The 26,988-nt window shown below is 40.2% G+C and overlaps 1 protein-coding gene across 1 annotated transcript; it reads left to right on the top strand.

Annotated features, from left to right (window-relative positions):
• The first annotated feature begins 4,070 nt into the window (after positions 1-4,070).
• On the top strand, positions 4,071-26,653 carry syndig1l (synapse differentiation inducing 1-like). The gene is made up of 3 exons (XM_070926210.1): positions 4,071-4,562; positions 18,205-18,342; positions 26,495-26,653. Exons 1-3 carry the CDS (start codon positions 4,071-4,073, stop codon positions 26,651-26,653), a joined length of 789 nt encoding a protein of 262 aa, XP_070782311.1.
• Positions 26,654-26,988: the final 335 nt, after the last annotated feature.

The following is a 26,988-nucleotide window of genomic DNA, read 5'->3' as shown; positions in this document are numbered from 1 at the left end:
CGGAGGTGTCCTACTTCGCTCAGCTTGCACCAAAAAAGCTTATTCACACTTAAATTCCCATTAAACGGACAAAAAAAGCCTGTCTCTGCACTGACAACACGGCAGCAATGTATTTGGAAGCATGACAACCCCAAAAAGATTTCTCAGAGCATCCCTAAGTCATGACACGAAAAGTAATCCGCTGTCAGCTTGTAGCATTCATGCAGAGTGTTACAGTGGCAGAAACAGGGAGGTACTTGGAAGAATACTTATCAATGCTATATGCATGACAGCCATTGTATCTGGTTCCTTAAACCATGTCAGAGAGAGTTCATTAGCATTGATCTGTTTGCAATACCTGATGCACTGGTCTGTTTGGAAAGACCTTACTGAAGAGAAAACTAAAAAGGCGTTCTACCACCTGCCACTGAACTCTGAAACTCTGACATCTTTAGCCCTTTTCGGAAGAGTAACATCTGTTTTTATGTTGTCGAGGTAATGTCTGTTTGAGCTGCATCAGATCTAAACTGTGGCGTAGAAGAAGTAGCTTGTCCTCCTGCAAACTGTCTCACGTGATTATGCTAATCACTTCCATATTAATGCAGTAGTGATTTATTGATGTTAAAATGCTATTTGTAGCCCCTTTAACTTAAGTGGCCATCCTTTGATTTGAAGAAAAAAAAAATGCTTTCTGACGTTTTAAAAACTCAGGGACACAGGGGTGTGTTATGTAAAAGTTGACACCCAGTTGGAACTGATAAATAGAAAGCAGTACACATTTTGAACAAAAAAGAAAATAATTAAATCATCCACAAAATCAGTTTTGATTATTCATCAACCCCACCCAGGAGGTCATAGATAATTTTCAGCAACAAATCATTCCACCTGGAGTTGGCAGGGGTGCAGCATTTTAAGGACACTTTAGCAAAGCAGATGCCAGAGACCATCCTGCCCCAGAAAAGCAGCAGTGTAGACAGCAACAGCATCCTCAGTAGACAGCAAACTCAGCATCTGCTCATCTTTAGTTTTTCATGAGGATTTGTTCATAACGTAAAAGTACTCACAACTGACTCGAGAACTGCATGAGTGTGCGATCCCCGGAGCTGTACGCGGACCAAAGGGGCGCACTGGCGTGGAACAACGATGTCAGCACATTCAGGTCTCAGGAGGTCCAATGGGGACGAACCACGAAAACTTTGTTGGCTGTCCGGTGCTTGCTGAGCTTCAGGAAGCCCGTAAGCGTGTGGCTTGTATTTTATTCATGGGGCAGAAACCATGAAAAGCACAGCAAACAAAAAATAAAGATACATTTAGAGAGACTGAAAGAACTGCAACATAAAATGAGTAAGGGAATTTAAGAAGCAAGTGATGATTACACGGAAAGTGTTTGAAGTTGGAATTTGTTGTTGGCCAGTCAAGTCTCTGGCAAGTCAAACAGTTCTCTTCTGTTCTGTCTGATTGGTGACTATTCCAGAGTACAGCTCCAAAACATCGTATAATATGGAGCTTAAGAAGTTGTAATGTTGGAAATAAGGAGGAGAGATCTTGATATTTTCATTTCTTCTCCTGAACCTCTTGTGGAAATCCATGTATACTGGATGTCTGTTCTTTTTAAATGAATGTATGACATAAAGGTTAAACAAAATAAAGATAAAGATACAATTCTGTTTGCTGGATATGAATCAGCAGAGGCTTCTGACCATGACTAACCAAAGGATAAAGAAAAGATATGAATCTATGAGTCTATGAGACGATTAGTGCACAAGTTATTAACCTGTGCACCACGCTATTATCTGTATCCCATCGCTACCACAATGCTATTTTGCATTATGTGTAATCTTGTTGTCATCAATTGGAAATACCTTCTTAAGCATTTGGAAAATATTCAGCAAGCCAGTCATACACGATTCACGACTAGGGTCAGGACCCCAAAAATATAATCTGCTTTGGGCATTTCTATTTTAAACGCAGATTAATCAGACAAAGGTTAAGGGTGACAACTGAGAGGCAGAGAGTTCTCTGTCATTTTTGCAGTGTGGAAACAGCTGGGAGGGAAAGGAGTGTAGGATTTGGTTTTGATACTTTCGATAGTTAAATGTATTATATAATGTATTTTCCACCACAGTCAGTTCTCTGTGGTAGCAAAGCAAATAATAGCATTCCACTATATGGTTAGCATCAGTAGTTTTAATATGTATCATTGCTGGCTTACCTATGCAAGTTCTAAAGGCTTTAACCATCTATTTATATGTTTGTGCATCTCTGGTTTACAATTTTGGTGAAGTGTCAGAACTTTTAAGGCAGCTTTGTGTCAAACAGCTCCAATTCTTTTTTGACAGTTTTATTTTAGAAGGTGGAAATGTATGAAAGCAAATACTGGCCATAAAGATGTGAATTTTACAAGCAACTGAATACCTAATTATGAAAATGAATCTTCTTCTGAATGCTTAGTATAGAGAAGTGTGTGTTACCAATTGTACAAAAAAAAAAAATGAATTCACTTTTTCCACACAGTTCTCTTTACAACATGCAGCTCAGCACGACAGTTAATCTCACATCCAAAAAGCACTAATGCAACCAAAACACGTCATACACATGTCAGGATCAACACGTGTACCACAACACTGTCTGTCACTACACCACAACCTAAAACAACACTGACAACAAGTAGCGTTACAAGATGTATCACTGTTGTCTTGTTTTATTGGTCTAGCAGAAACCAAGATTCCATTACAACAAAAATAAAGTCACTTCTCTACCTAACAGTATATGTCACAGAAACTAATCAGAAATGCTGGAATATGCTTCAATAGGATTCTTTGTGGTACAATTTTGCAGAGTACTTCCAAGTGCGCAAAATGAAACTAAAGTAATTCCAGTAATACTAAACTGTACATATTCATCGTACATACTTGTATAGGACAACTACAGATATATTAATCAATACTAGTCAACCCTGTCCTCTGCATTTGTCGACATGTTTTCATCTACATCACACCCCTCTTCAGTATATATATATATATATATATATATATATATATATCTATATAGATATATATATATATGTAAGTATGTAAACCACCGCTTAAATTCAAGCTCAATTCAGATCAGAAAATTAAAGTAAAAAAAAATCATGTTGTTCAGTTTGACTCAAGTTCAGATCTGAACATCTGCGATACCAAGTAAAAGTAATGGAGCCTGAATGGAATCAATGCACTCGTGATTAAATTTCACAATTATGTATACAGTTGCTAATAAGATTCATATCTTTAAGGCCATTAGTGATTCCAAAGAAATGACAGACTTGTTCATCTTAGTTAACGCGTCATCATTAATGATTACAAGACAGTTACAGGTTAGTAGCTTTTATCATATATTCAAACAGTAAACAAACTGTGCAGCCAATGTCAACCTAATATTAGCATAAATGTCAGCCATAGATTTACACAGAGGTGGAAGATTACAGCCCACAGAGCTTTATAGATGTAGGAGGCCTCAACTGATCCATATCAGAAGGTGAGGTTGGTGACACCTTGATGACACCTGATGAGACCCAAATAACGGAGCAATAACAGTCAGGTTATATTATAGCAGATAGCAATGCTTTGATGTATTGCTGTTACTATTCTGGCATGTGTATGTATGTGTGTGTGTGTGTGTGTGTGTGTGTGTCTGTTACTTTATGTGTCGAGAGTGAAGAAGCAAATTAAACTTAATTGAATCATCTGCAGGGTGCAGCTCTTGACAAGCGGGATGCTGTTAAAGTTGTTGCTGCTGAGGGAACGACAGCTTAACTTTGATCTAACGTGAGCAAGTGTTCGATAAACTGTTACCTGCTGGTAGACGTCAAAATAAAAATGTCCTTCAAGTTTTTATACTTGCTCTAAAAACTCCCTTGTTCTCTGTTGCTGTTTGTTTCCTCCCCAGATCTCAGAGTGCTGAATGCTGAATGCCATTGGCACCTTTACTGACATCAGCGCACGCCACTGAGGAGCACACCTGGTGTTATTTCACTCGTCTCTTTCCCATCTCCTTGCACGAGCTAACGTCACTGAGAAGCTCCACCAGCTCACCTTTTGACCCCCGTTGCTATGGAGAATCTCAGTGAGCTCCAGAACCCATTGTTGGACAAGAACAGTAAGCACATGGTCAACGGCTATGGGGGCGACTTCCCTAACAACCAGTACCAGGAAAACATTATTAATTACTTTGGTGGAGGTGAGGGAGGAGGAAAGGTGAATAACGGCAACGTGGTGAGCGGAGGTAGTTACAACACCAACGGGAAGATGAAATCTCAGCAGCTTCTGGACGCCACCTCGCTGCATCTGGCAGTAGAGGCCTTCTACAGGCCCAACTTCATCCTGTACAAGGAGGACAGCGGCAGCATCAAGGCTAAGGAATACAAAAGCGAGTGCTGTGAGACCACCTTCACAGAGAAGAAGGCGAAGGAGGCGTCCAACACAGCAGGAGCCGACACGCCAGGCACGGAGGATCCCCAGGCAAAGCTGCTGGAAGACGGCGAACACATCAAAATCCAAACAGTTTCCTATGAGGTTGAGGAGGAGGAGTACGTGGAGTATGAGGTAGGAGAGACAATGCATGAGTAGAATAAAAGAAACCAAGGCAGCTTGCATTTGGCCAGAATGTTTTTTTAAGCTGGTAAGATCAGCTGTGAATAGACAGTTTTTGTGATATTCAGTGTCAAATTAAGGCCCATATCGGGCTGATATATCCATCTAACCCAGGCTTGGATACCTGTGGTGTGTTTGTGTTAAATGAGAGAAAAAGCGAGCATGCTTGTATCCCAGTGGTGTATCATAACATGATTGGGCTCGATGCCTGGACATTTTACGAACCGCAAATCCCATTTGATCCAGTGACCTTGGCCTCAATTCCCAACTCTGGTAAAAATTCATCGTCAGATAATAATAAATCAGCCATGCCTGCCTCACCCAGGGATATTAGGTGCTACAGTGCTACTGCATTAGCCACAGTGTTTTCACTCACAACTGGCACGGCCAATAGCACAAAGCACTCCAAAAGGATTTAGGGGATTGGACTGGTGGAATACAGTGTTGAGTTCGTCCAATGTCCTGCAAGACCTAATGGACTGACTGAGTCCACTAGAACTAACCTGGATTGCTGTGATAAACATGTAGCTGCTGAAATACGACGTGACATGGGTACATATAGCTTGGGGGGCTCACTCTGCAGAAAGAAACAGGCAAAAAAAAAAAAAGAAAGGTTCTTCACTAACTTCCCTCAGAGAAAGAGAAAACATTAATGTGCAGATGCCAAAGAGTAGACTTAGATGGATGCACACAAAAGCAGAACAGATGACACAATGTTATTCACGAACTGGAGGCCTCTTAGCCGCTCAAAGGTTAAGTGAACACATTACCATATTGTTCATACTTTTCCACAAGCTTCCTGTTCACAAATGAACAAGCACATAAAAAAAAGTATCATCAGACCCCACAGCCAGTTTCGAGATGTAAAGAGGGAAATACACAGTGGGACTTATTATGTAGCTTCCCAGCAGTACGCCATTGACACCACTAAGTGCAGGGTGTTTTCACCACCCACAGCACACAGTCTGACACAATGCAGAGACCTCAGACAAGAAAGCCCCTTCCCTGACACACACAGACTAGTTAGCGTTCTAACTGTTCAGCACTTGACAACACACCACTGTATGAGATGTATTTATCATATGAGTCTGAACTGCATGTTAGCAAACACACAACAGTTCATCTCCCTACCATTTTCGTTATATATTTGATAAGAAGTTGAAGATACAAGCCTGTTTACATAAAAAGGTTCATGTAGACATTAACTACGACTCCCAATCCGGGAGTGTCTCATGTCTCTATGCTAAGTAACCGTTTCGTTTAAAGAAAAAATTGAAATGAGAATATATAATTGGGAAAAACGCTGGCTTGTGGAACCAATGCCCCCTCCCATTTCACAAAATAGAAGAAAGGTTTAGGTAGTGGAGGCTTCCTCTGAGGAGGGTGGGATTTAGAGTGTGACAAAGGGATGGAGCATGATACCGTTATGGCCAGGCAATTCTCTCCAATTTTCTGAACTGTTCAGTTCTTAATAGTAACACAGCAGTTGTGTGTGAGTGTGTCTGTATTGTTGGATGGAGGAATTTAAGGAAGCTCTCTCTTTGAGGAGAAGATGGCCCAGCATGATATCTCATGTTTTTATTTTGATTATGGTTACAGTGTGAGAGTTATTTGGCTCAGTGTATCATTGTAAGGCACTGTCAGCTCGAGAGCAATGATGTGTGAGAGGGCATCATTTGCTACTATTGTAGGTATAATAGTGGTGCATCAAAAACATGAACAGAAAAATAACATCTTTAAAGGTGTTGCTAATCATAATGTCCTTTGACACTGTGCATATTTTACATTTACATTGCATGTGCACTGCTTAAAGTTTTCTTCAAAGAAACACTAAATATATTAAATTTAATTATTAAAGCCTGGTCACAACAGCATTTAAAACTGTGAAATCAGTTCATGAAATTACCACCATTAGGAGATTTGCTTGCATGGGCGAAGTAAATCCACATACATTTATCATGTCAAGTTCAACTTTGGGGAACTTTGACCTGCGATTTGGCACCGTTGACCAACAGCAAGCCTTCTTGACAGTGTGAATGAGATCTGGTATGTCCACAATGGAGGAAGCTAGCGTAATTTATTAGCTGTGTCACTCAGCAGAAGTATAAACTGCTCCACAGAAATTACATGGTTTGCAGACAGTTATGAGACAGGAGTCGATGGTGCGAATATGTACCTGTTTAGGGTAGAGATTTTAAATCCTGTTGATCTGAATGTGAGCCAAAAACTGTGTGAACTTGTTGTCCCAATAGAGACCGAACTAATTGCTTGCTTGTCTGTCTCTCTTTATATGCAGCTCCTCGTCAGTGAGTTGTATTGATTTAATAAAGGAATCTGTACGGTGTAATGGCTTTTGCCTGATTCAGCACAAAAGTGTTCTACAAGAAAAGAGTTTTTGTCCCTAAAAATTATGCCTTTCACCAATCATGTGGCTTAACCGAATCTTGTACGATGTCTAATCCATAATCATCATAATCCTGCGATGTGGAATGGTACATCCATTACAAATGCATATTATACATGTCATCTGAAAAGTATTCATCAGCAGTTTTTAACTAGATGAGACAAAAGTAGTGACAATGCCAGAAAGCTGATTAACTACTCTAGCTTTCTTTGAGATTAGCAAACTTTTCTTGCTGTAAACAGAAACACGTCCCTCACAGGTTGATACAGCAGCAACTATGTCAGAACAGTATAATATATAACCTGCTATACTGGAATGATTACAGTGATCTGAGTTAATATTGTCAGCTAAGAATTGGAGGAAGACTTGACTTGAGGAAGTGCCAGAAGCATTTTTATAGGTACAGGCTGTTGTGGAACAATGCCACCGCTCAGCAGGTGTTGCATTCAATGCGAGAAACAGTGTAAAATAATAAGCTTTAAATCCTCACCAATTCATAAAAGGTCATTAACTCCAGGCGGTACAAGATGTGCTCACTTTGCTTTCTTTTTAACTTGCAGTTATTAAAAGCCTGGTGTTTTCAGAACTCATCACAATAAAATAACAAAAGGGAAACTAGTGCGGTGGAATAGAGAGTTCTGTATTTTATTTTCAAATGGATTTATTAAATACAGCACAGATGCCCTAATTATCAAAGTGCATGAGTATAATTACTGATAGCCTCTGAGGAGGATCAGTAAAGTAGAAGAGATATTCCATCAAGACGAATTAAATTACATTTTCTTTTGTTTTAATTTCCCTACCTGTCAAACTTGAAATTGTTTTTAAGAAACTTGCAGCTGTTAATGGTATTACATTTGGGCACATTTGCCATCCTCATATGATTTGAACATCTCATTCTCACTTTAGATTTCAGTAAAAGCTGCAGAGGACAAATCTTTTATTCCAGAACCAAAAACACCCAATTATCAATTCTTGGTAAGATTTACTGAAAGTGTTTCTACAAAATGTATTCTCTTTGTCAAGAGCCTGTTCATGTCTTACATCTCCACATAATTCTCTTTAGTAGTTGCTCGCTTTATTGCTTTTAAATCATACGAGACTTACCTGTTTGTATATCCTCAAGTAATTCCACTTTTAGTCTTTCTCTTCCTCCTTTTTCATTAACTTGCATTTATTCTTTTTCAGAGCAATATTGGAAAAACAACAATGCAGTGTGTAAGCAGAACATCTAATAAATAGAGGGTCCAGGATAATAAGCACTGGCCCTGCTGAAGTGCCCCAAAGCAAGGCACTTAATACCTCTCAGCTGCAAGGTCGCAGTTGTGCACTCTGTCTTCCATGTAGAAGATGAAAGCAAAGACAATTTTGCCTTTAGAGGCCGATGAGCCAAACCAACCAAGAAAATATCACCTGTCTCTAGAGGTCTGTCAAGTGGACCCTCCTCTGTCCGCCTCCCTCCTAGTCTCACTGCTGACTGGCAGGCGAGATCATGTCCTCACTCAGCAAGCTACATTTGAAAACGCTTCTCTGTTTTGGCTTTCCACCCATACCCCCCAAAACACTGCTTTTCTAAAACTATGACATGCTGCATGCCTGCTCACATCCTTCCTGTAATCATTACTTTTGAATGCCACTGAAGCATGAAAGTGATTTGATTGACGTTGTTAGATCAGTGTCAGTTCCCAAATTACTGATGGTTAACAGGTAGCATTTATGAGCCATGGACAAATTACTGCTTCTCTTTGTACTCTTTCAGTTGTCTGACAACATCAGAAAAATATCGATAGCCATTTTTCTGTTTTTTGTGTCAGTGTTGACAGAGAACGCTTTGCAAATGACCTAATGATGCTGTTTTTAGATTCATCTGCCTTAGATGGACATTATTAGATGCAGTGACACGGTGGGGAGGAGGGGAGACAGCACACTGTTGCTCCTTGCTAAACCATAATAAGCTGGGAGCTGGGCTTGTGTCAGGTAGATCTTCTGCCTGGTAAAGTTAGTACATCTAACAACAGAGTCCAGGAAGAATGATGTGATCAAGCTCCAGGCATTAGTTTAAACCACTTATCCCTGGGAATAAGTGGTGGTAGCCTCAGGTTGAGGAGCTAACTGGGGTTAATGAACCAGCAGAAATTGATTTGAATTGATCTTAACCAGATCCCATTGCTGCACTTCTTCCTCAGTAGAGTCTGGTAGAGACACATTTTCCAATATCATGAGGACATTTGTGTTTGTAACTCCCTTTAATGCTTAAGATTTCAGTTCTGGTTTATTTGGCAACACCTGTGGTTACTGGAGGTAACGCTAAGAACGTCTTAATATTACAAGTTCCATTTGAAATGACACATTTATCGATTACTTGGGGCAGAAAACGTACTTTGAGCAGCTACTCTGTCAGAAACACAACAGAAGAAGATGAGCAAATCATGCAACTTGTGTTATTTATACTGTAAATCTCAGTAGCTATACCTGTACCAACCAAAATATGCTTCCTCTTCAAAATGACAGGATGTTCTACTTCTCTGGATTACTGGAATGGTGGACTCCGCCACTCACACTGCAAACCACTGTATAGAGAGGTAACTAATGAGGTGAAATACATCTAATGGCTATAGCATAATGAATACCAGTAATAGACAGTATCAGAAATTGTGTTTGATATGATAAAAAAAATTGTAAGGATTATAACTTTAAGGGCAATGTGACCAGCTGACGTGACCCTGGATATCTATCTGCATAGAAAATAGCACTTGAGCTAGGGATACGACGCGCCATTTCTATTTGTCTGCCATCTGTTACACCATCTCCAGTGCTTGAAATTTGCATTTTTCAGTCAATTTCATATTCAGATAATAATCTGAGCATGTGGTAGTCCTGCCCGTGTGCAACATTCCAATAAAAATGGCCTCTTCTCAGCTTTTCAGATTGTATGCTTATTTTCAGAACAGGCACTGGAGTGCTGAAATCATGACCGTGGGCGAGAAATCAATAGAGAGATCAGTTTTAAAATAAGCATATTTCTAACTGCCCTTTGCCTCACCTCTGCAGCATTTTAGATCAGACCCAAGTTTGATTGGAGGGGTTATCTATTGGCACTAAATGTGAGGGGACATGAGGGCTCATGTCTTCATTAAATCTAAAATGTATGCTGCAGTTCAGTGCACACATATTGTTCCTTTCCTGAAGGGTCCAGCACCTAATATTAGCCTGTGTCATATATTCTAGTGAAATCTTTCAGAGATATCCCATTTCATTTAGCAGTAAGTGACAAACCGATCTCTTGGATCGTTTCGATTCAGCAGTAAGCAGGGCCGTCCAATGTATTTTAAAGCTTGCTCTCCTCTGCTAGCTGGGGATATTTACCCCATGGTTTGGTGCGTCACTCTAAGCTATAGAAATCCTAACTTCTGTAAACGTACCACGAAGAAATAAGTCCCTTATTCTTGTTTCCAGTTCCCATAAGTCAAAGGTTTTACATGGGCTGATGAAAACAAACAAATCAAATCTAAGTAAACAACCCGTCATTAAAGAAATTACCATAAGTAGAATGCCAACATTTCACTTGTACCTTTTGGTGTTTTCTCCCATCCTGTGACGTCACCATCAGATGAATTGTCCACTGACCATCCACTCAGGCACCTCTACCATTTTGTCTCAGCAACTCAACCTGAAAAAAAGAGAGCCAGAGAGAGGTTCAAACACTGACTCCTCTCTCACCTTGAGGAGGTCTGATTAGTGAGAATAATGAATTATAATTAAGGTTACTCAGAAAAGTGAAGAAATTATCAATTTTCATAAATAAGGCCTTGAACTTTAGACTCTTTTTGCTTCAACATTGCTTACTTACACTTAATATGCTATGGGTATTGTGCAGAGGGACATGATGAAAGCTCACAATGCATAATATTCAATTTGAATGTCCATGATTGATCACTCTGTCCTTTGGTTCTTGAAGGGTTGTTTTTAAAGAACTCCACGAGTTTTCACAGTTTTGAAACATCACTTCAGATTTGATCCATAATAAAGAGTATCAGTGACACTGTGACAGTTCAAGGTCACCAAATTCAGACTACATTATATGTACAGATTACATATATATGCACAAGAATGGTGTTGGGGTAAATTAGGTTTATTTTGGTCACTCGGGGTACATAATTCTAGTTTTAAATGTACAAATGGGAGGGGAACAAAAAGAGACTTGCAGAAAATAACACTGTAATGAACTTGTACAGAGCTTTTGTGCTCCAAAATATAGCAGTAGATGTAGTTTCTCACTGGTCACATTTTGCCATATACAACCCCTGAATTGGGACACAGCTTATATGTTGCGATAGATAAATAAATGCTATGTTGAAATGCTGCCCCACATTCAATTCTACACACTTTGGATTTTATAGAACTTTGGGAACACAATGTGACCACAGTAGCTACTAGCAACAATACAGTGTTGTGAAATCCACTTGAGATTCAGGGTTGCTGTATTTTGAGACATGTATCATTATCATCTTTATTTTATCAGTATATGAACATAAGTTTAAAATTTGAAAGGTTAAAATCAATTCCAAAATGGCTGGTCTATCCGTTTAAGTGTGGTTACAACAGCTGACTAGAATATAAGAAATAAAATAATCTCCTCATTCTTGGTTTTGAATGAAGTTCCTGAAAATAAATCAAGTAGCACAGTATTGTGCCCCTGCAAAACTTCACTGGTGCTTCCTTAATCCTTGCCTGAATGGCAGCTCAGAGTATTAAAAAGTGAATAATGAGAAAGATGCTTCTGAGTTTGGAGTAATATCAGCCCTTCGGGGATGATTACATGTTACAAACCTGAGCAGTGTTTTTTGGGGGGTCAGACATAGAATGATTGTCTGTCAGTCTGTTGGATTAAGATAGATTTAGATGTTTTTATTGAAAAATAAACTAAAGGGAGATAAGGCTCTTTTTGCAATGTACATATAATCGGTGGGCAGATACATCCCCATTGGTCTGGCAGGTCACCTTCTCATTAGGTGGGAATAACACTCATCTGAACATGTATTGTTGGTTTTGTTTATACTATAGCTGAAATCTTTAGAGTTTGGATCTTTGAATCTGTTGTTCATTGTGTGGAAGGATGATTGCATACAGTCCTAAAGCTAATACTTAGATTGTTGTGTGAAATGTTGCTGAGTTTCTTCTTCTTCTTCTTCTTCTTCTTCTTCTTCTATATTTGTTTAATATAGGCACATGCTCCTCCTTGTTGAGACATTATTGCTATTTAAATGCATTTGCTTGCCTATTTTTTTTATCTACAAATAACATTTTTGGGTTTTTAGCTTTTTTGCTTAAGTATTTTGAGGGCATTTGTATGCCTTTTTAAGGGATACGCAATAGAGAGGAGATAAGACATGCGGGGAGAGAGAGGTGGGGAGCGACATGCAAGCAAGATCCCAGACTAGACTCAAAGCACGTTTCGGCTCTTGGTCGGCACCTGTTTGAGGTTTTAGGCCATAAGGCTTTCCCAACAACTGTTTTTCTAATAATATGGAGAGTGTTCTGGTTTCACAGGACAAAGAATTCCTTGTCATTTTTGTTAGATTTAATCGCGGATATCTTTGCTCCAGAACAGTTTTGCTTGTGCATTTTCACCTGTACGATGTGAATGCTAAGTGTGGTGTGTAGTGTTTCCCTGTTGTAGCCTCATTACACCATCCTAGATTGCACACCTGTCAACAAGAGGCCATGGGGCAATGGAAAGAAAAAAATATAACAAATATTTTGTTCATTAATTCACCACAGGTTGTACATCCCCCCAATGATACATGTTTAAGAGGGCTGCATCATGACGAGGCTCTTATCATTGTGATCACACACTCTGTGACTGAGTGTCCCTCTGAGGTTCCTGAGTGTGGTGGACCTCATAGGGCTGCTGAGCCCAGGCACTGTATAAATCACAAGGTCTTATTAACCGCGTGGTAAAGCTTGTATTTCTTTTTTACCAGCCGCCCCCCTTTGGTCGCACTTCATCACACCGCATGATGAATTACAAACCCTTAAGACAACACCCTCGTCACATGTGGGGCCATGGGGCTCCTGCCTCAGAATAACTTAACATGACCATCTGGAGCACAGATACAGGCATACAGAGTGTATGTTGCACTGATACTGCATTAGGATGCAGAGGGTGCGACTGGATGTTGTCTTGGCTAGAACTGACTCACGACAGAGCGGGAGGCCAGATGACCTGCAGACGACTCTTATGCAAAGTGAAAATGCTCCGTCTTTTGTAGAAATATAATTAAATGAGAGGGGGCTATTAAGAGGGCACAGATCCTAATGACTTCTGCCTGTTTCAAATGTCATGTTTTCTTGTGGACACTGTTGCCAGAGCCATCATAAGATAACATCATACATTGCTTTTGTGATTTCCCATGAACACCTATTTTGTATCAGGACCGTAAAATGTGCTGAAAATGTCGTTTTTGTGCTGCATCTTTAATGACATTCGCTCATTAACTTTGCTTATGCATTCAGCCAAGTAATTGAATTCCCTCTGGTTGTGAAGTAGTTTTCTGCATCCAGACCTCTCTCTTTGCTTCACCTTTGTGTAGCTGCACAGCAAAGCCATTAATTTGTGTACAGTAATCTCAAATGCTGGCTTTTGCTTTATAAAATGGTTGAAAAGACATTAATTTCTGTGTGATTCAAATTCAGTGTGGTCAGTTTCTTTTAATTCGTGATGCGTTTGTCGTGTGTAGTTTCTTTTTTCCTCTCTTGTACATTCAGGCAAGCAGCTGCATTGCTCAGATTCAAAAGCCGTCTTTTTTCCAGCATACAACCTTTGATTGTACCGTTTTCATGGACACACTTACTATGTTGGATGTATTGTATTGCATAGCAATGGGAAATGATTCAACCTTTTCCCTATAGAGGCCTGCAACATCTAATTTAAGAAGCCGGCTGTCATAACATGAATCTGCATTCAAAATCAAAAGGAACATGTATAAAGCAAACTGTGACTGTTAGATTTTGATCTATCCTCAAGGACAATGCGTTTTAGATACATTATTGTTGTTGTTTGAAGGTGAACAGAAAAATTATGATGACAGAAGCCAATATAGGCAGGGTTCTGTTACTAAAAAATGCAGTTAAAATGTAAAATGTATGATAGTGTTTTTACAGTGCTCCAGCCAGATTCACTATGTCTTTTTGCAGTTACAACATGTGGACTATGTTCACAAAGCCTGTATTTATTTATCTATTTATTTTACGGTCATGAGTAAATCATGTGCAGGGATCATCTCCGTAGTGCTTAGTTTGAATTTGTAGACCAAGATCAAATAAACGTGACATCCTGTGAGACACTTTGTACAGAGTAGTTTGAATCAAAGATGCATTAAAATTCATGTTCACCCTCGTGCCATCTTCATATGATTACCTGCCTTCCAAGTACACACAGGTGTATGAGACATTCACGTGAAACCAGGACAAAGAAAAAAATAAGTAAATAAAGGTACAGAGACAAATCTCCAGGGAGAATGGAGAGCCAGGGGTAAAACAAAGTGGACAAGGGCATATTTCCTGTATGTTGCGGAGGCAAATCAGCAACAAATAAATTACACAAGCCCTCCTTTTGGTTATGCTGTCATGGCAGAGTTGTGAAACCATCCATTAGCTCTTCATTACCTGTCAGGCTGTTGCCTCATGTTGACAGGTTTTATGCCCCACAAGACATATCTGAGCACAGCTAGCAGCACCGGCAGGCATAGTCATTAGGATTTTCTAGTATAGGGGAAGTGGTGTACGAATGACACCGCACACACACACGCTCATTAAAAGTCAGGACGAAAATTGGTAAACAATGTTCTGTTTACTTTAAATCAAATACAGCTCTCTGTAAATCCAAAGCCTGTCAGTGACGGAGTGGAACTTCTAACGTGTGGTTTGAATTCATGGATGACATGGATTTGAGGAAAAATAAAAGGTAATGGTGTGATCACACTCGTAATAATTGCTCCAGAAGATGGTGAGGGATTGGTGGCCTGTTTTAAGCTGCTTTGGATCTCCTGATATGATTAATGACCTTCCTGTACACCCAGACAGGTCTGCATGTTCCGTGTCTGCTGGTCTACGCCGACTCCAGCCGGCCTCACTGCTGGCTCGCTTGACTGACTTCCTCTGCTTCTTCAACCTCTCTCTCCCTCTTCCCTGGTAAACTAAGCCAACCAAACAGCTAGGATTCCCGGTTGATGTGTGTTTTCATTCTCCAAACAGCCAGAAGGCTGTGCAGATATTGTCAGTAAGCTCTGAGGCACAGAGCAGAGCAGGGCTGGCTCTGCAGAGATTGCACCATAGCGCTTGCTTAAGGCCATGAAGGCAGAATGACATTATGCAGAACGTAGGCTGCATTACGCTCATGTGTCATGACCTTTTCCCCCTCAGCATTGCATTATGAAGAGAATGAAAATATATCAATCCTCTCGGCAGGGGCCTGTGTTCACAGCTTTTAACAGATTCATAAGTACAGCTTGAAACACAGTTGAGTAGAATTGTCTGAGGTTGCAGAGACCGATTAGAAAGGTTTCACTTTCTCAGTCACTTTTGGAGTTGAATATACTTGTTTTGTCCTCCAGAGGTCTATTTTTGGATCAAATTAATCCAGTGTTGCCCCTACCATTAGTGGGCAGGGCCCCCACACATTTCAACCACCCACCCACTAATCCCCACCATCAATCAGGCAACATGACTATAAGGGCTGCATGTTATTAAAACTAATTGAAAGCTGTTTCACCCCTCAAAGCAAATGCATTCCCAACACTCTCATCAAGTTACAGTAATTTAACTTTGAATACAAAGCAAAAACCAACGTACTGCACACTCTTTCTTAGTGAAATAAACCGTGTCATTACATGTGTTTAAAAGAGTAGTCTGTATTGCCCTTACAAAGTATTAATCCACAAAAAAAGTACCTTTGTATTAAGATGACACTAATATCGGTTTTTGTATCAGTAGTGGTTTTCCTGGTGGTTTTTAAAATATAGCTTTACATTTAACAAGATAAAAGTATCAGGATGCCCTGGTGGCCCACGGGTTGTCGTGCCGACGGTGAGCCTCAGCATCTGGCTGGGGACCTTTGTTGCACATCGTTTCCCATCTCTTTCTCCTTGATTTCCTTTCATACCTTTACTGTCCACTCTGCAATAAAGAAGAATAAAATGCCCAAACATGTCAAAACATTCAAAAACAATTCCTATGCTCTATGTCTCTGGGATTTTACAGCAGTTAACCCAGAGAAGTCAAGAAGAAAATAGCAACACCAGCCCAGAGAAACCAACAACTCTATCTAACACTGACAAGGGCGACCCCAGTCCAGGCCTGAGGCCAACTCACCACACAGCAGGGTAGGCTGCAGCTGTGCTGGAAGACTCAGAATACCGTAAAGAGTGGCTCTTTATCCACCCCAGTAAGATATCAATTGGTGGTTGAGGGGGAAACACTGTAATCTTACTGTTTGAAATGAAAGTCCAAATGCATTAGGTACACCACAACCACAAAAACACATGCAGGGATTAAGAGTCATAAACCCGCTGAAAATACTTACAAAAATAAGGATTACACAGTGACTAGATGTCAAATTGCTCAATGAAAATGAAGGAAAAGCATTTTCTTTGTCAGATTAACATCTTAAATGTGATGATTTGACTTTTGAGAACAGCTCACGTCCCCATGTTTTACCAGATATCTTTTATTGAAATATTCAGCTTGATAGTAAACTCGATGTCTTTGACACAACAGTAAATTGTTAGCCTTGATTCGTTTCATTTATTTCTCATGTTCCAGCCTCATGCTGGATCATCCTTCAAACAGGATGATGTGTGAAGGATGCAGCTTAATGGCTCATATAGAAACTGTGGCCTCAATCTGCGATTTCTTTTCATTACAGGCACCGTGGAAAATAAATCTCTGTTGTTAGTCTCACCTTTGTTGTGGAGGACATTGCACTGTATATGTGTGTTAAAGGTTGTTTGGCCAAATGTGGTCATAACACACCAACGTTAATCTTCTGCTGTGGATCAGGACTGAGAATCTGTAACCCCCTAAACAGCATGCAGATGTATGAACGTCTATTCTCTGTTGTTGAAGGCATTTCCGTTCCATGTGAGGAATGTTGTGTGGAGCGTGAAATAGTTTCATAAAGCTTGAGGGAAGAGGTGTGTCTGATTCATAACTATTTCACATCTGAAATGAAGTGTACTTTCAACCGTAGCTTTTTTTATGCCATCTGTTGTTTAGATGCCAAAATGTAGGAATTTGCATATCTCAAAACTAATGAGAAACTAATGGGCCATCACCAAAAGTCCATGAATATGAGCTGTGACATTACGTGGAAGCAAATCGTCCTGCATGCAGTGCCTCGTCTTTTGTTTCCCATTACACAAATGCCTTTTTCCTCTTCAATGAATGCAGATTCTTCCTCCACCCAGTCGACTTAAAAATCACCTCTACCTGTTCACAGATTGTTGTAGAGGAAAACTTTTTCTTTCAACTTTTACTGTGAAATCTGCCTCAGTCCACCTGTCTGTCTACCAGTGATCAAACCTTTCCAAAAATTCAGGAAATTGATGCATCGAACAAGGGCGCTACACCTTTTGTTTGCAAATATTTGTTGGGATATAACATGTTAGGGATGGAGGGAAGAATAAAACTGCCAAACTGTGTATGAGGGTGTTTTCTGAAGTTGCATTAAATGAATACTCCGACATTTTGGAAAATACGCCCATTCACTTTCTTGGCAAGAGCTCGATGAGAAGATTGATACCGCTCTCATGTAGCCTCTTAGCTTAGCTTAGCACAAAGACTGGAAACAGGGTGAAACAGCTAGCCTGGCTCTGTCCAACGGTAACAACTGTCATTTAATCTGTACAAAAAACAGGAGTCTTTATGTCTTTATGCTAAGCTAAACTTAGCTAACCGGCTGCTGGCTGTAGCCTTAAATTTACCATATAGACATGAGAGTGGTATCAATCTTCTCATCTACTCTTGGAAAGAAAGAAAATAAGCATATTTCTTATCTTTAATATAGCTGTATAAATGAATGTCGTACTTAACTGGACCTAACTGTTTGTTCACCACTCATGAATTGTAACATTATGTACAGGCCACAAAACAGGGTGGATGTCTTGACTTGAGTTGCTGTTCTTTGTGCAGACAGACTGCTCCAGCGACAGTGAGAGCGAGGACAACTTCATAGTCGTCCCTCCACGAGACCACCTGGGCCTGGCCATCTTCTCCATGCTCTGCTGTTTCTGGCCTTTGGGGATTGCAGCATTTTACTTCTCACAGGGGGTGAGGACACACACACACACACACACACACACTCATATAAGAACATGCATGCAATACACACACCCCTCCAAAGTCACACATGCTGCTGAATGATGCAGCATCTGTTTGTCGTGGTCTGTCATAAAACAGGTGCATCTGTCCCCCCCCCCCCCACACACACACACACATACACACACACACACACACATTTTCATGAATTTGTAGACATGCAAACACACACAAACAAACATGCACATACCCAGCTCTATGTATGACTCATCATCACCAAAGGATTAAGGGCTATCACACGAAAAGAGGACTCTCTTACTGCGGACGCAAGGCCACTTTTTACTGAGCTACCCATCAATAACTCAAGGCCAATCTGTAATGGCTGTTTGATGCTCTGTAAACAGGCTGAAAGCCGCCTTTAGGAAGAGAATATAAATCACTCTCAAGGTGCTATCTGTAAACTCCAAGAAAGGAGGTGTTCAAAATACTAAGATGAGAGACAGCCTTTGAACTAGTGGCGTTTTCAAGAGGATTGAAGATGCACCCAATTACAGGTGTGCTGGCGTATTGAAGATGGCGAGCTCTCAGACACATTAGACAGTCTCGTGCGAGCTGCAGTTTGGAAAACAGAATTTGTGGGAAGAAATTAGAAAATTCAAGGACAGTTTTTTTGCTGTCTTTGTGGGATTATTTATCTTGCTGGCTTTCATGCACAACCCTACTGTTGTTAACTGTTAACTATCAAAGTATTCAACCGAAGGAATGTCTTTACGATTAAAATATCAGATCTCATTTCCGGAGTTTGGGTTGTCAAATCCCTTAATGAGTAATAGATTGGCATTCAGCATTATACATTTACAAATGAATGAATATAATACTGCCTTGCCAGAGATATTTACTTTTATGTAAAGATAAAGCACATTATTATGAACTGTAAAGACAGCTATTATTTCCAAAGTGAACAAGCCGGTGTGATTTTGGAGTGCCATCTGTCAGGGTATGTCAAGGCAACGCTGTTACTTTTGAAGCTTTCGCCAATATGTTCTTAGCCGAAGACATCGGCAAACTGCACACAATGGTTGTCTAATGGATTCTGGACCTCCCCCTTCTTTTCAATTCTGCAGGAAGCAGCTCCGATGATGGTGTGTCAGTCAAACAAAGAGCAATGGGATCGCTACTTGTCTTGCCTCTAATCAGTGCTGTCTGTTACGCACACCATCAACATGAAAAGGCAAAACATATTAAAAGGCCATCAATAGCACACACACATGCAGCGTATGTTTAAAAGCTCATGTAAACACACACAGGCTAGAGACAGACAAGCTTTTCAGCAAATTGTTGTGCCTTTGACTATAAATTCTTATCAAAAGCTTGAGCATTTAGCTGTCTTATCTGTGGCCGTGAGTAGTCCGAGGCAGATTAAGGCAGTCAGTGAATTATCTTGTCAGGAGCTCATTTGATTCTTCCTGGGTAATTATGGGGAAGTGATGGCTGTGTTTAGGGATGGATGGCTTTTCTGCCAATCTCCCTCCTTTAAAAGGTGCCGTCCAGAAGAGCTGTCAGGAAAAGATATGGTGGGTGTCTGGGATCGCTTCATTTTATAGCTCAATAACCCACTTCACTGGTCTTCGTTTCATTCAGTTGTTCAGGGAGGCCCCTAACTAAATGAATTAATTCTGTAGGAGTTAGCGTGAGGATGTTTTAAGTTCTTAGCAGAACACGGTCTGGAACTTGATTATCTGTGTGAACTTCCATGCTTCTGTACTGAGAGAAGAGTGTAGGGATCTGTACTGACCTGCAAAGCCAAAATACAGTTACATTTGGTCAACATGTTGGGAAGATCAGAATATAACTGTTTGTCACTTGTTTTACAGTATGAACAATTATTATGCCTATGGACTGTGTAAATTCTGAAAAAAAATACATGCAAAAGCAGCAGGAGCTACAGCTAAAAGAAGAGAGTTCTTTTAAGCTAAAGCTAGCATGCGAGGTAGCCGCAGCTACCCTTAGCTGAATTTAAGTCATCATGTTTTATCTGATATGTTAGTAATTCCGTTTTCTATCCCGCATGACTAAGGAAGTAGCTAAATCTCTTCATGATGGTGAAAAGAACAGCAGTTAAGCTAGTCCTGCCACAGGTAACTAGCCTAGCTTAGCAGAATAGCAGTTACTGTCACTTTATAGCCTCTTGCTGCATTCATGTAATGCTGGCAGAATATGTGAAGATCAAGAAAATCTCCCATTATTCTGACTTGGGAGATTTTACAGTCTATTCCAAAATAGTCACCCCAATTGCTAGCCATGTAGTCACACCTAAATTAGATACTTTTGTTGTGTTACGTATTTCTAGCGGCTTGTTAACAAGTGAAAGTGTATAACAGATGGATGCAGTTAAGCTACCTTCAAATACATTAAATATGACCCATTACAAATTCATTAAATCAACCCCACTGTTTTTTTTTGTTACTGCTCCCTGCCTTTGTCACGCAGTGTCAGCAGATGCATTATGGGATAAGACAAGGGCAAGAGAACGAGCCGAGGAGAAAAGTTTAGGAATGATAGCACATCAGCTTCGACACTTACTCCGAGGACATTTACTAACAAACAGGTTAGCGACTGTAATGGAGTCGGTGGACAGCGGATCAATAGTGTTTTTGTTTTTGTCCCACTGGAAGGTCAGGCCTAGTCAAACAGAGACAGCCGCTGCATGGCTTCCCAAGGAGAGGAGCTGAGTGAGGCATCAACAAACACACACACACACACACACACAGAAACGGACATGCTTTTTTAAATTGCTCATATATATTTGCCAAAGACTACATATTTAATTCTGTTTAACGTCTTTATGGTAAATAATGCTTTACAGTTTCAGTGTTAACTGCCCACACACACATACACACACAGCTGAAATACCGTGAATCTCTGGGGGAAATTAGCTTGGAGCATTTGATTGGGAAGCGGAATTGAGTTTCAATTATTGCCACTAATAGGGTGAGTGTTTTGTTTGGAGATGCTGATAAATGTTTCTCTCAGCTATGAGACATCTGCGCTGGAAAGTGCAGAGTTGAGGAGCCGCAGCGATTCCTTTTCACCATTATGCAAATAAGACTCCCCTGAAGTTATATCACGGCATACAAGTCATCATAATGGATGAAAATGAATGAGCTAATTATTGTGATACAGTTTATGTGTTTGCATATGTGTCTGTGTGGGTGAGGTCGAGAGACAGACGCAGAGAGGGGGAGAGAGGGTTTTACGTGTTGTTTATTTGGAAGAAAAACCTGTTAAGGGTGCTGAATTGACTTCCGAGAGCGGATCGCAATATAAGTCTCCATGCGGTTAAGTCTGAGATATTATCTTTTTTCTCTATGACACCACATTTCAATCATTTTGTCAAGGTTGTGGAGATAAAGCCTTAATGCTTCTAACCATTTTCCTCTCAAGGGGATTCAAGGAAAAATCCTCCCATTGACATACACAGTATATTATACACAGAGGCACACACACTTTCAACCTACTGTACTTGTCCCTTCGTTATCTTCCTCAGGGAGAGCCACAACAGGCTCTGATTTAATTATTTGTGTGAAGGGGAGGAAAAGATTGATACATCAATTACAGTATTTAACAAATGCTTTCAACAGAGATATGAAATAACAAGCATGTGCCCTTCCAGCCAGTGAATGAAAGTGTCCACCATCACATTATGACTCTTTTCAGGATTCTCTCCTCCTGAAGACCTTGCTGGGGGAGTGTAATACATCCTCAAAAGGAGAATGTGCTCTGTCTCATTTTGAAAGCAAATTTCCCATAAGGCCTCCATAACGGTGCTTTTGTTTCAATAATTACTGTATTGACGTGGAGGCTAAGTTCCCTGCCTTGAATACATGTTCTTTGTCTGGATTTGCTTCCTGACCTTTCCGGGCGTTTGTCTGAAGAGTCTTTCTCTCTGGCTCTCATCTGGCTCTCATTGTCTTGGACTATTAGGCATTGTCTCCTAAAAACCTTCTTGGCACTAATGAAACACATGGTGCACAGTGGAAAGACCCCATGTGTAGTTTTCTTTTCAGAAGTAACAGCTATCACTGATGAATGGTTGAAGCTGTGGGATGCAAAGCTGGCAGCTGCAGAAGGAGAAACAATTCAACCTCAGAAATCATTGTGCAAGATAGGCTCAGACAGTTGCAGACATTATTCAAATTATCGGTTTCTCGGTGAATGCATGAGACTTTTTTCTCACTGCATTGTTGTCCACAGAAAAACACAGTACTGTAAAGTTTTACAAACACGATCTCATTTCAATAAATGTCTCAAAAGAGAGACTCCCTACCCTAAAGACAAACATGGTGACGTGCGTCGTTGTAATCAAGAACTTGCATCTCACCCCGCTACAACAAACATAACAAACCACTTGAAATGAGTAAGTATCCATTATGCAGTTATGCTTCCTAAACAGATGCAGGACGGACAGATACTAATTAGCTGGGATCTATCCTTTCTGCATTTGCTTTGCTCAGCAGTGATATATTTGTCACCTCGGTCCTATTATTCTAATATTATAGCCAAAAACCAGGCTTAACACATGTCAAATGTAATTTGCATCTTACTCACTTAATTGACTTGCTGAGAAATTGCAGGCAGAAAGATCCAGAATGTGGAATAGGAGAGTCTGGATGGGAGTTCACTGTGTGGGGTGGCTGCTCGGGCTGTGTTTGCACGGCTGTAGTGCAAATGGGCAGAGGCTATGAATAATACAGCCTTTTTCATAATTCTCCGTACAACGTATAGATGAAAAAGAAACAGTTAATATTAAATATTCATACAAAAGAAAAAGCGTCTTTATAGGTAACAAAAAACTAAAAACATAAATAAAAGTTTGAGCCTGTGTGAGCTGTTTATTATCACCGTTTTCAAATGTGTTTAAATAATTATAGACTTGATTTTTAGTTCCTAACTTGATGTCACACTCCTATTTTATTATCACACGATTTGTGAAGCACATAAAGCAGTTGATTAGAATTCGCCTCCTTATACTTTAACATCAATCCATCTGTTTTTTTTAGCTACTTCTCTGCATCTGGATCACAATGTCAAAGAAGGGAATGTTTTTGTGCTCCAGCAGGGAGTTTTAGTCTGTTTGTGTCGCATTCACCTCAGGCTCTCATTTCAGTTAGCCATGCAGAGCACACCTAAAGAAGAAAGGAGCCGTGGGGGCCAGGTACCTGAACCAGCTGGCTCCTCTCAATGAGGAAAAGCAGTGGCTGGATTCCAAAGTACTCCCAGATTTCTGAGCTTCTCATTCTGTTCTGTTGAGTAAGGTTAGGCACCCTCCAAAGAAACAGCATTTGGGACATTTTATCCCCAGTCTGAGAGCTTGTGAGCAAAGTCAAAGGTCAAAACAAGGATTTGTGCAGAGCCTTGCTTTGGTGTTTGGTTTTGCAGACGCTGCATCTAACTAGCAGTCACAATCCCTCTTAACCTCAGGCGTTAATAACAAGTGAAACCTAGCCGACTTGGAGCTATGGCTCGCTTCCAAAATGACTGGGACACATTTTTTTATGATACATGACCGTGGCCTAAGAGTTGGAGGTAGCGACGCTGATGCCAGCTTCATCACATTCACACACCCCATTCACATTAGAATGAATTCAGCAAAATAGTGAAAGTCATTTCACACGCTACATTTCTAACTGTGTTGGCATACATTCAGCACAACAGTGTGACCAATGCATTGTGCTATAGGTACAATAAATTATGGTTGTGATTCAGCAACACTGTTAACACAAGTGAATCTCATCAACTAGACAAAGAATTAATCGATTAATACAGTACGGCATTTGGAGTGAAATAGAACAGAAATTAGTTTAAGGGAAGAGAATGGAGACGGAAAATAGAAAAACCAATACGAAGTCCAAACAATGCCACTGAAACGCTTTCTACTGTTGTCTGTGTGTGTAGTTTCTGCTTCAGTGCTGACCTCTATTCAGCTACATGAATGAAAACAACAAATCAAAATAGGCGTCTCTCTTTCCTCTATTTTCCTCCTGGCAAACAAGTTCTTTCAAATAGTGAGATAGCCAGAGGATGCCCCAGCAGCGCATGTAAGCACATCAACAATGGGCCGGATGTACCCAAGAAACCATTATTCAACCACTACTCATGGTTGTATTTTTAAGCAAAGTATTCATATCCGTTATCCAGATAATATGGAATGATACAAGAAGCAAGAACCCTTTTAGTATCAGCTTCATGGCTGATGTTACCTATCAGGCTAATTAATTAACATTGGTCAAGTAGTATAGAGTTTACTTTGTCTCACACAATGTTTTAATAGTGTTAAATACAAGAAATAGACTGTTGAATACGGACTATGCTTTTTTAGTTTCTGTTCAAAATAATTTATTATTGAACAATATATCAAGTCCAACTTAATAATTGGTATTTACAAACTTATATTCATGAATATTTAAATACACACACAATGTGTATTGGTGATTAACACTGAATGTAAACAGAACTTTGTTTGTTTACAAGAAAAACGCCACCTTTAAGTTTGTTCACTAAATATTTAAAGCTGCTGTAATCAATGCTTTTACGTAAGCAATGGATCAAAAGTCTATGTAATGCTCGTAGTGACAAACTCAGAGAGTCTTATTATGCGAACCTGCTGTCCTCCACAGCTCTACAGAGCTTTGAAGCATTTTTGAGTTCATTGTTTTGGTTTTATGGCCCGCAACTGTGGTGTTTTGATTCACTCTCACCGCTCTCATTGGTGTTGTTTTTGGTCATAGCAGGCTGCTGTTTACATCGAAAAAGCGCTGAAAACCCACTGCACACTTTGCTTGCTTAGCATATAACACAGCAGATCATTTAGCTGACAAAAAAAACAATAAGGCAGCTTGAAATTATTTGATTATTATCCATGAATACATTTAACTTAAGTTACAAATTATTAACAAAACTAGTTTTATTTATTTTAGCATATGAAGAAGTCATTCATTAATTATAAATGAACAAGTAAGAAAGTAGCATGTGAGTACCTGCTCGTTTTGTGTTTGTTATTCAGCGTGCTGATTGATTCTCCTGTTGTGAACGCTTGTGCAGGTGTGGCTCTGTGTCTTTTTGAAGCACCAACCATTTGTAAGAGAGGCATCAGAGAAGGGAGACGGCAGGGCAAAGGGCTACTCATACAACGAGCCGAGAAGGAAAACGTGGTGGCTCGGGTCTTGTTGACGAGTCTGATTTTTTTAGTTCAGATGGCTCACGTGATGAAAAACAACAGAAAGTGTTTTATTTATGTAGGTTGTTACAGAGCCAAAACAATTGTAACATCAGTACATTTCATGCAGACAAAGTCATGTCCGAATGTCAGAGGGCAGCATAAATGATTTACCAACTGATGGAGAAAAAAAGTCTGTCATATATAATGTCTGTAATATTTACTGTCTTAGACTAACTGCTGTTTAGTAAGAAAGATTTCAGTTGTTTTATACTGTGGTCAGTTACTCACACTACGGTAGTATTCGAAAACAACTGTTATTAAGCAGAACGGTTAACACAGCACCACACAGAGGATCTATATGTGCTTATAGTGGGTTGTAAAAATGTACTATAACCTTAAATATCTGGTAACTGGGTCATGCTGATGGGGGTTGTTGTCTGGAAAAATAAGTATAAAAACCCTCATGCAGCAAAGCAACGTGGACACATGAAGAACCTGCTGTTTAATGACCTATTTCTTAATGTTACTTTCCAAACTATAGAGGCACTGTCAAAATGTATGCTCTATCTCTGCAGCTCTTTGTTTTTTATTTTGTTCAATGAGAAATTATGATAAATCTGCTTTTCTCATGTGTCATTTATCATTCAGTGCGAGTAGCTGATAAGACCATAACCTCCGGTCCTTGACATTTTCACACTAATTGCCATTTTTTAGTCTTGCCATGCACGATGAACTCTCCCGTGTTACGCTGAGCCGCTAGGTCAATGGGCCCATCCTCCAATTGCACCCCACCCCCACCCCCTTTTCTTTTTTTTTCACACCGCCACAGAAATAACAGACAGCCTCTGTAATTACGGTTCTTTTGAAAAATGGGTCACTCTTTCTCTTGAGGTCCCTCCAAACTGTACCTGACTTTCTTCTTCTCTTGCATTTTCTCCTTTCCAGACCACCAAGGCAGTGAACAAAGGTGACTTCCCACTGGCCAACATCGCCTCCCGACGGGCTTTGTTCCTCGCTGCTCTCTCCATCACTATAGGCACCGGCGTGTATGTGGGGGTGGTGGTAGCTCTCATTGCATACCTTTCTAAACCAGGACACATATAGCAGCCGCATCTTCCCTCCACACTCCTTTGGGGAGCCCAGGAGGAGAACAACCCCCTCTTGGGATCAGCATTGCTCCTGCAGACTTTGAAGGAAAGTTTTTCGGGGGATGTAAAGATTTTTCCCTCCACCTTCCTTTCTTTCCAGCTTTCTCTCCCTACAGGCCCTCTGTCAGCCAAGATTAGCCACAGCGACTGGAGAGAGGTCAAGCTGGAGGGTGAGAAGAGGGGGAATTGGGGATAGGCAAAGTTTTTTTTGTTGAGACAGGGAGAGTGTTTGAGTAATGGAAGTATTCCACGTTGGAGTCCAGTTTGCATCCCATTGACTTAAACCCCTGT

Source organism: Enoplosus armatus, chromosome 19 (assembly GCF_043641665.1).
Source record: "Enoplosus armatus isolate fEnoArm2 chromosome 19, fEnoArm2.hap1, whole genome shotgun sequence".
Lineage (NCBI taxonomy): Eukaryota > Metazoa > Chordata > Actinopteri > Centrarchiformes > Enoplosidae > Enoplosus > Enoplosus armatus.
Note: the sequence above shows the minus strand (reverse complement) of the source record. Positions and strands in the feature narration are given on the sequence as shown.

What these genes read in the sequence shown, in the direction of transcription:
- syndig1l (XM_070926210.1), top strand. Translation starts at nt 4,071, where the DNA reads ATGGAGAATCTCAGTGAGCTCCAGAACCCATTGTTGGACAAGAACAGT. An exon ending in AGGAGTACGTGGAGTATGAG is followed by an intron (nt 4,563 to 18,204) that starts GTAGGAGAGACA and finishes TTCTTTGTGCAG; the next exon opens with ACAGACTGCTCCAGCGACAG. An exon ending in CATTTTACTTCTCACAGGGG is followed by an intron (nt 18,343 to 26,494) that starts GTGAGGACACAC and finishes TCTCCTTTCCAG; the next exon opens with ACCACCAAGGCAGTGAACAA.